A 9,918-nucleotide genomic window follows, 5' to 3' on the forward strand; every position below is an offset into this window, starting at 1 on the left:
CAAGAGGAAAATAATAAATTTGTGTTAGTGCAAGACTGATCTTTGTGCCTTCATGCTAGGGCAGGTATGCACCTTTCTCTTGAAAAATAATGTGTCCCAGTTCAGAAGAGCTGGTCAAACTCTGTAAGCCTTTTCTGCTAGAAATCTAATTTGGTGTCATTGTGCTGCAAAAATCAACATCGGCCTTTTATTTTCCAGTATTGAATTGCCTATGTCCATACAAAGGACTGCCCGCACTTAAGACAGATGTCAGTGTTATGCCAAGCAAGTATCCAGTCACAGACTAAAAATTAATTACCTCGTGAGGGCAACCTTTGACTAGTGGTCAAGCACACCTGAGCTAGAGCCCTTGGTCAAGCCTCTGGCTCCTGTCTAGAGATGTGTTGTCTCATCTGTTACAATCATTTCAGCAGGACAAAAAGGCAGCCCAGTTTCAGACTCCGAAATCTGGAATAAAGTCCAAACCTTATGTCATAACTCTCCTATAACTTTGATAAATTAATCTTTGCTTGTCTTTTTTCCAACATCTGCAATCCCTTTAGTTCAGTTTTTCAGTTAAATTCTCCTAAAAAGTCACTCTGCAAAGTACTCGGGTATAGAAAAAGGCAGGGAGTAATTTCTTTAATAACGGGGGGGGGGAAAGTAAATTTTTCATCCTTTGTTGTCGGTGCATGACACACTGTCTCACTGAGGAATACTTCACATACATCAGAAGTTTAAGCTACTGATTAAGCATGGAACTATATGGTATTGTAACAGCCCATACGTTACTGTTTCCATTTCCTATCCTGAATTGCAGAGAAGTGATGAGTGCTTTCTACATACTAATAATAATGTTATACAAAAGATGGTGGTGTCAAGGCTGGATAACATGTAAGCTATATTACCATTAGGGATACCAGACTCATTTCCAGGCTAACACCATGGCAAAACAGATGGTTCCACGAGCTCTTATGACCTGGGAGACTTCAGCTGAGTGCTTTGTCCACGAACGTGGAATTAAGTTTATTTAGTCTTACTTTTTTCATTTTGCAGCTTTAACCTGTATGAAGCATAGGTTTCACAGGAACAAAAGGAAGAAGTTACGATGGAATTGGTCTGTTAATGTGCTAGCTTAACACCATTTCTTCCTCCTCCCCTCCTCATATAATCATCTTGATACTTCCTGTACAGAAAGAGGATGTAATTAATGTAATTAGCAAATATTTTAGAAACTAGTTCCCTCTTAAATTTTCAGAACACACCCATTTTAATTTGCTAGACTCCCATGTGGTATAATTTTCCCCTCTCTCTGTCAGAATAAATTGAGTGGTAGAAGCCACTGCTTTAAGACATGTGATTTAGAGAAATGGAATCAATCTTTCTGAAAAAGAAGAGCCCTGTCCTAATAAGAGGAAGAAGCATATACAGGTGAAGAATGATTTCGAAGTGGTGATTAATATGCTTAAAAGCATGCCCATGTGTCACCCTCATTAGAAAGATTTTAAAGGCAATACAAGGCCTGTCAGATGAAGCCTAGGTAGACAGCTGGCAAACTAGGGTCAAGAGGATTTGGAACTTGATCTTAGTGGCTAAGAGGCAGCTAAAACATTGTTTGGAAGGGACAACATTAAAAGTCAGGCACAGCAGAGCGTTACAACTGAGGTTTATCAGAGACCTACTGGAAGCAAAATAGATGTACAAGCCCCTTCTATACTGGGAAAACTAGACCACGGTCAATCTCCCACGCATGTGCTGTAGAAATGTTTTCAGAATTAAGTTGTAACTGGATTATGGTTTTGTATGCTAATGGTCTTCTGAATTCTGTCAGGGTGCAAAGACACTTTCCGCTTTCATCCTCTCTTGGTCTGCATTGTCTGTTTCTCCTCTTCGTACCTCTCTAAAGGAGCTGGTAAGCATCTCATGCTCTTATAAAGTTACAGCCCAGTTTTTAAAGTGAATATATGGCTATCTTTAAAGCTGAATAAGGTTTCCCCTTGGATGATGTGTTTGTTAATTGGCCCAACTAAAGGACAAGGTTTTTCTGGGTAGGGGCAAGCTCACTGTTCAAGGGTGTTTGTAGAGCAAAATCCACCACATCCCATTTGTTGTTTTAGGTTTAGAACAACAACCACTGGACAAATGATATTTCACAAGTTTCAAAAGGTCTGTCAGATTTTACTCAGACAAATTCCTGAAGCTGTCACACTAATTGGTGTCTATTGTATTAGCATATCCTAAGCTTGCCTTCTCATAGCCTGCTAAAAAACTAGCATGCAACTTAATAACCGAGCCTCCTTTTCCATTAGTCAGGCAAGAGCTGTTGTTCAGCCCTGTTCTCTTCTTCCTACATCTCCTAGGAGATTTTCCAGCTGCTTAGACTCACAGTAGTGATCCCTTCTGCTGTCACTAAGCACAGCCACAAAGGAGGGGGCATGCACTCAGTCTGGGAGTCCCATTCCCCTGCTGACTTCAATGTTCCTGCTACTCCCTTTTTTTCTCTTCCTCTCTCAAATGAGTCCTTTTCTGTTTCCCTAACTCCTCTCAAAATGGTCACCCTTTTCTTTCTGCTAGATTACCAGGAAGTCAGCTCTTCTGCAGCATGGTAGGCTCTGCTGATGCTGCTGTCTCCCAGGGAGGGGGGTACTGCGGCTGCCTGGTGATGGGGAGATGGCATTGCAATGACATCTTGCCTGACTTAGGTGCCTGCCTGGACTAATGCCACACAAAGATCCAGTCCTGATGCGACCAGATGGTCCTAGCCTATACAGTACTGCAGGAGCTATTTTATTTAATACCACATAATACCAAATACTTGCTGAATATGTCAAATCTTCCCTAGCGCTGCCAACCTGGCTGCAGGCTTCCTCTCACCTGCTGCCTGGGAGCTGCTCCCTGGCTCTGGCACCCCTTTACCTCCAGCTGGGAGGAAATGAGCCACCTTCCAGGATCGGTGCGCGGCCAGATCCTGCCCGGCAAGGGAGGGGTAGCACCTGCACACCGGCGTGGCTCTGGAGCCTCTCCAAGGCCAGCAGCAGGTTTGCTGAGACGCCACCCTGCTGGGGAATGCACCTGCCCAGGCGAGAGGTGAGGGCTTGCAGCCTATCGTCGGTGCTGCCTGTGCCGCACCAGGAAGGGGAGCCGGCAGGAGCACCTGTTTCTTGGCAGGCGCTTGCCGGAGGAAGGGAAGAGATTTTCCCTGTGATCTCCCTCATTAGCTCGATCCAGTAGAAGGAAAGCCAGGAAAAGCCATTGCTGCCAGCAAGAGCAGGGAACAGTGCTGGGCTGTCGCGTGTGGGCAGCGTCTTCTGCAGGTGAGTGAGCCCTCCTTCCCAGGACCCATGTGTGTGCGGGAAGGGCCGTACTTCATCAGTAGCTGCTGGCAGGTTTGGGGGCTGCTTCAGACATACTTCTTAAGAGATCCTGCCTCTTGCCTCCGCATCATTTCTTCCTTGCACCATCGTGTTTCCTCTCAGCACGTAAGGCTCGGGAGTTTCTTGTTCCTTCAGGACTCGCAGGCCTCCCTTGGCAGAGATGCATCAGGACAGGCTCTGTGGGGTCAGGATGATGGATGCCTGTTATGCATACAGAGAGGAAGGGGAACACAAAACTTTATAATGGAGCATGCTAAAGCTATCTAGATTTCTGTAAAAAGCAGCTGCATGCTGACCCTGTTACAACAAGCCCTCCACCATCCTTACCCCTAAAGCCCCTAGGCTTGGTGAAAGGAAGGGATGGTCCACCATCACCCAGGGCTTCCCCGAGGCTTCCCAAATGGTGTCTGGTGGCAGGAGCGCCGGTGGGACAGATGCTCGCTTCTGGGAAAGCATTATCCCTCTGGCAGGGTAGAGAGGGTGGGCTCTCCCCAGAGATACAGATTAGACAGCATAGGTTTGCCTGGATTTTGAGCAGCCCCAGAAAGGAGGAGCATTGGGAATTGGTGGTTGATGTAACAGCCAAAGGAGTGTGGATCTCTTGCTAGGAATCTGGGTGAGAGAGACACCACATAAAAGCCCCCTTCCTCCCACTCCCTGCAGATTCCTCTATCCCCACTCCTGAGCTCTCAGAAGAGAGGGGACCTGCCCACACGTCCCAGGGCAGCAGCGTCCCGGCTCCCAGGGGCACAGACAGGCCTTGAGCGCTATGACATTCAGAGCTTCTGATTTGTTTATTGGCAGTAATTCAGGCATAAAACAAGATATATGAGCCTCATTCTTTTTGAGCCTACTAGGGAGTTAGAATAGAATAGAATATGCTTAGGAAGCATTTCTTTACCGAGAGGGTGGTCAAACACTGGAACAGGTTTCCTAGAGAGGTGGTCAATGCCTCAAGCCTGTCAGTGTTTAAGAGGCATTTGGACAATGCCCTTAATAACATGCTTTAACTTGGTCAGCCCTGAATTGGTCAGGCAGTTGGACTAGATGATCATTGTAGGTCCCTTCCAAGTGAAATAGAATAGAATAGAATAGAATAGAATAGAACAGAATAGGACTATTTCAGTTGGAAGGGACCTAGAACAATTCAGGGCTGACCAAGTTAAAGCATGTTATTAAGGGCACTGTCCAAATGCTTCTTAAACACTGACAGGCTTGGGGCATCAACCACCTCTCTAGGAAGCCTGTTCCAGTGTTTGACCACCCTCTTGGTAAAGAAATGCTTCCTAATGCATTGGAAGTTGGAAAAATTACGTGAAAAGATGGGAAAGTATTTATGCCTATTCTGGACTAGAGGTTTCTCTGAGGCACAGAGTGGTGGCAAGTCCATCTCAAACAGGCTATGGCCAGACCTGGCTGAGAAGCAAATAAGCTGTGATGGACTGGAGAAGCAGGGGAAGGAGATGGCTTGTATCTATTTGCGATTGTGAGGCTCTGTTGGCTCTCATCTAGATTGCTCATGCAAATCATTTTATGTATTGTTATTTTACAGCAAATCTTGCTGGACTCTCCCGGTCTCCATGATGCTCACAAAGTCCACATAGCTGTATAAATCCCTTCCAAGGCTGGAAGTGCTGCAGGAGCCTGTCCCACCCCCAAGCTTCCCCTCCGGAACGCTGTGGGTAAGCAATGATGTCCCACAGTGTACCCTGGGTTCGGGGAGAGGAGGGAAGTGAGGAGTATTTCAACAGCAGACTTGTATGTGGTTCTGAAATGAAAGTGTTAATTAACATACAGTCCATGCACGGCCCTTCTGTCAGATATCAGACAGACATAAAAAGTCTCTAAGTAAATAAATAAATGCATATGCCATTCCCAGGCAGTCAGCAAGCGTATGTCTCCCACACCTGCAGCCAGGAGTGGCCAGAAACCAGTTGATGATGACCCTCAATTCCCAGTTAAATGTTGTCAGAGTAGGAAAAAAAAAAACAACGAAAAAGGAAGAACATGAACATTTTTGTTTTCCTGCATTCCCAGTGCTTTCCTGTTCTTCCTCCCCAGCTGCCAGCCAGCACTGGGGAAGGACAGCCTGTCAATTTTTTCCTGAAACGTGACCTTCAGTCAGAAAGTATTGTGTGGCTGGGCTGGTCCTCTCCTTTTTCTCTTGCATACAAAGTTGGGAGCACTGAAGGTACTGGGTTCAGTAGTAAGTAAATCGTAAAGATTAATGACCTGTGATACACATTATCAAACTGGCTAATCTGATGGGCTAACTGGCTTAAGATCCCAAAGGGTCTGTGTTACGGTCTATCGCAGACCAGTGAGACCAGGTAGCCCAAAGAAGAGCTACAGAAGGGGCAACTGCTGTGGAAAGGCTGTCCTTCTCCCTCATGGCAGAGCAGGGATCCACATCCCTTCCTTTCTCTCGATCTGATCTGTGCAAACTGATGTGCTGCATAACGCCAAGAAACCAGATCAGCAAAGTTGCTGTGAGATCTAGTTTCTTCCCTTCTCCAGGGAGTGGTGGGTGACAGCCCAGGATAGGGCTGCTTTGGTTTAACATATAAAGACAGTCAGATTTTTCTTAAGAGGGTGGGAGGCAATGCACCCATGCTGAGGAATGGGAGACTGTAGTTAGATTTAAGGAAAAATTTATTCGTGGTGAGGATGGTTAAATACCGGAATGATCCCAGAGGGGCTGTGGATCCTCCATCCTTGGCAGTATCCAGCACCCGAGAGGATGGGGCCCTGAGCTACTCAGTCTGACTTTGAGGTTAACTCTGCTTTAAGCAAGTGGATGGACCGGGTGACTTTGCAAGGTCCCATCCCACCTGAATTATTCTGTGATTCTAAGAGTAAAAATACTGTTATTAGCGGCACAAATAATTCGCAGTCTAGAGAGGCCCAAGCAAGTGTGGATGCTTATAGAGCAAAAGATTATATTCCCAGAACATTTTCAAACAGACACAAGAGAACATGGAGGCACACTTCAGTGGAAGCCTTTGCCTGTCCAAATCATTTGTTTAATAGAGGTTAATGTAAAACTGAGAAATACGTGCTCGTAGAGGTCACACCTTATTTTGTTCTGCTGCCAGATGCTCGTAACAGTTTTATCTTGCTCCCTGACCTTCTTCTGAGCAAATAAAAATTGAAATGGATAAATGTTAAAAAGTCACATGAGAATGCAGTGCCATAGCTTGATTTTTGGTTGCATTTTCCCTCATTGTGGTTTCTGCTGTTGTGGGTTTTTTGCTTACTGTTTGACTCACAACTTGTGTGCACAACTTTGGTCAAGCAGCAGAAGGCCGCAGACTTTGCACTTCTCCAAGCTTTATGTTTTCTTAGTCCAAAATCTCAATCTAATCTACAAACCTGCTATCTACTAGACTCACCCGTTTGCTGGTAAGGAGGAGATAAGGCGCCTCTGTGCTTGGAGAAGGAAAAGCAGGAGGAAGTAGTGCTTAGCACTGAGCTGGTTTGCATAGGCTGGGGAAATGTCTCCAGGCTCAATGTCTTCTGACCCCTCTACTTTGAAAGTGCCCCATGACATCCTCACCTTCTCAGGGACCTGTGTCCTGGGCACATGCAGACAGCGCAAGGTATCTGCTGTCTCATGCAAAATCGAAGTGGGTCCCAGCAGGCACAAATCAGCATACTCAACCACAGCTTTTTTTTTCTCTAATTGATGCTTTCTTATTGTTCTGGCTCTAGCCAGGAGCTGCAGATCTCCCATGGGCCTCCAGGCAAGTGTACCCTCTGGAGCCTGGGTTTCTGGGTCCCAGCCCACTCCCTGCCCAGGCGATTCAAGCACCGGCAGCCATGCAGGGGAATAGCAGAGTGTGCAGCTCACACGGCGCGATGGGTCCCGGGCCTGCAAACCTGCGGTGGTTAGAGACTTCCTGGACACGTGCTGCCAGCTGGCAGCATGCCCTGACCCACGTCCAAAGTGACCTCATGCTCCATCACAGCCGGGGAGTGACTCAGGAGGAGCTTGGCCTGACACTGTCAGGCGGTGTCTGGTTCGGGCACCCCCCACACTATTGTCCTCCCTCTCTCCCAGCCCACGTTGGCTTGTCCCTGATGGAGGGGGATTTTGAGGCGTTTGCTGGTAGCAGAAGCATTGCCATAAGGGGATGCGGTCTGTGGAGACTGTTTGAGGACAGGGAGAGCTGTGGGAGGAAAGATCCCTGGTGTGTGCAGAGCTGCCACGCGTGGAGGTCACAAATCGTCCCCACCCGTCTGTAATGAGCCCAGAGTCCCAGCGCCGTGCAGAGCAGGGCACAAAGACAAACGCAGTGTGTTTGGCATGGGCTGACAGGCTCCTACAGAGCCATTTCTAGCAGGCAGGGTGCTGTGTGGCCATCCCCCTGCCCGGGAGAAGTGACACAGCTCTGACACAGGGGATCTGCCTTAGTTCCTGTCCCCACCATGGGCTCCTGTGGGACTCTGAGCAGTTTGTGTGTGTGTGCCTGTGATGGCTGAGGGTGCATCGTCCTGTTTGGGAGGTGACCAGGGAGGCAGTTCGTGGGTCTCTGGGGTCTGCCCCATGTCTCAAGGGCTCAGCCATACCTGAGATGCTCCCGCGCTGTCCTCCCCAGCACCTCTCCTTGCTTTGGGTACTAGCTGTGCTGGAGGGTCCCTCTGGTGCTGTGGGACCAGCTGGAGCGCTCATATGCCAGAGCAGGACATTATGTGAGAGAAATGCAAGTGGTTTCCACTCTTGGTGTAAAACTGTACCCAGAGAAGTATTGAGGGGCGCCAGGACGCTGGGGAGCCCAGAAAGCCGTGCTCTGGGTTGAGACAAGGCACTGTGCTGAGCCCAGCTAAGCACAGCACCATGGAGCCTGCCTCCACTCTGCAGCCACTGCTGCCCTTCCCCTGCTCCCCTCCAGTGGTGAAGTGCTTCAGGGACCAGCAGAGAGGAGAGCAAAATTGCAGGGTGCCAGGTCCCAGCTGTCTGGGGGCTCTTTCCAGGGAAGTGCTGAGACCACTGGAGATGTAACCATCATATTTCTGTAGGGAACTTGGGAGGGGGAACCACTGGCAGTGCAGGGGGAGGGACAGGGCTGAGAACATGCAGCAAGGGCAGCTCTCGCTCTTCCAGTGACTGGACTGGAAGGGTTAAGCCCTGGTCCTGACCCCCACCTCCCGCTGTCATTCTGGGCAGCAGAGCCAGTTGGTGACAAGAGGCTGATGCTGATGAGGGAGCATGTGAAGCCAGAGCTGTGAATGGGGCTTTATCCCAGGAGGGACCTGCCTCTGCTCCGTCTGTGCCCTGCTGCCAGCACCAGCTGCAGGCAGAGTCCTGCGGGCAGCGATGTGCCAGTAGCCTCTGAGCAGGGCACACGGGGCTGGGGAGGCAGGAGACTCGCCCTTGGGGCAGGCTGACGTCCCCCCGCAGTGCGCGGAGGTCTCCCGGGAAGACGTGCGTGGCTGATCTGTGCTCCAACTGCACAGGGCTTTTGTGAGGGAGGCAGGGGAAGGTCTGCAGGCCAGCCTGGAGCAACCAAGGCCCGGGGTTTGGCAGGGGATTGTTTGGTACAGGGGAGCAGGGTCTCTGTTTAATGATATCTTCTCTTCTTGACTCTTCCAGATGAAAGACACAGGAAAGGAAGGACGCAGCCCTGATTGTTCCCTTATGGTGCTGTTCTGGGGCTGCTCCACCATGTCCTGCAGCCCTGCCTGGGGGGTGGGCTCAGCCCCAGCGCATGGACCATAGCTCTCCAGGTGGCACTGCTGCAGAAGGGAGCCCCACCAGCCTCCAAAGAATGAGACAGAGGCGTCCCCGCTTGAGAAATGCAGCTGCCTTCGCAACCGCTGCTGCCTTGACCGTCCACTTCGCTGTAAGGGCATAGATTCTGTGCAACCACCCCACCGTGCTGTCCCCACCCAGCCGCCCACCATGCCAGAGCTGGCAGAGCTGAGCAGCCCCCGCACCCCTGCGGACGCGGACCATATCCAGAGGAACATCTTGGAGGAGCATGTGGAGCTCTGGTGGTTCCAGGACCCAAAGAAGTCCATCCTGTGCTACGGGATGGCTGTGGTGCTGATCCTGGCCTGTGGGATCGGGGGCATCATCCTGCTATATAGCACTAGCAGCCGGTCTGGGGAGTGGCGGCTGGCTGTGGGCACCACACTCTGCCTCCTGGCCCTGCTCGTGCTGCTGAAGCAGCTGCTGAGCTCTGCAATCCAGGACATGAACTGCATCCGCAGCCGGGATCAGATCGAGCTCCTGAAGAGCGGGGGCTTCTCGGACTGCCTGGTGCTGCTGCTCAGTGCCCTGGTGCTGGTGGTCTGCGGGGTCGTGCTCACCATCCTCTCCACCACGACCATGCAGCTCAGCCCTGCACGGCCGCTGGCCAGCATGTTCACCAGCGGAGTTGTCCTCCTGACTGCTGGCAGTGCCATCCTCCTCTGCCTGCTGCTCTACCTGCTCTGCACCTCCTGCCGCCAGGCTGCTCCTCGGAGCCTGGAGACTGGCGAGATCCGTGTCTTCACCATCTCCGGACGCCTCGCTGCGAACAGACGGCTTCCTCCCACCTCCAGCATGGCCAACCTGATCTGA

The 9,918-nt window shown here is 50.3% G+C and overlaps 1 protein-coding gene across 1 annotated transcript; it reads left to right on the top strand.

Moving 5' to 3' along the window:
- The first annotated feature begins 9,255 nt into the window (after positions 1 to 9,255).
- TMEM125 (transmembrane protein 125) lies at positions 9,256 to 9,918 on the top strand. Its single transcript, XM_050901433.1, has one exon. It carries the CDS (start codon positions 9,256 to 9,258, stop codon positions 9,916 to 9,918), a length of 663 nt encoding a protein of 220 aa, XP_050757390.1.

The sequence above is a fragment of the Gymnogyps californianus genome, chromosome 8, assembly GCF_018139145.2.
Source record: "Gymnogyps californianus isolate 813 chromosome 8, ASM1813914v2, whole genome shotgun sequence".
Taxonomy (NCBI): Eukaryota; Metazoa; Chordata; class Aves; order Accipitriformes; family Cathartidae; genus Gymnogyps; species Gymnogyps californianus.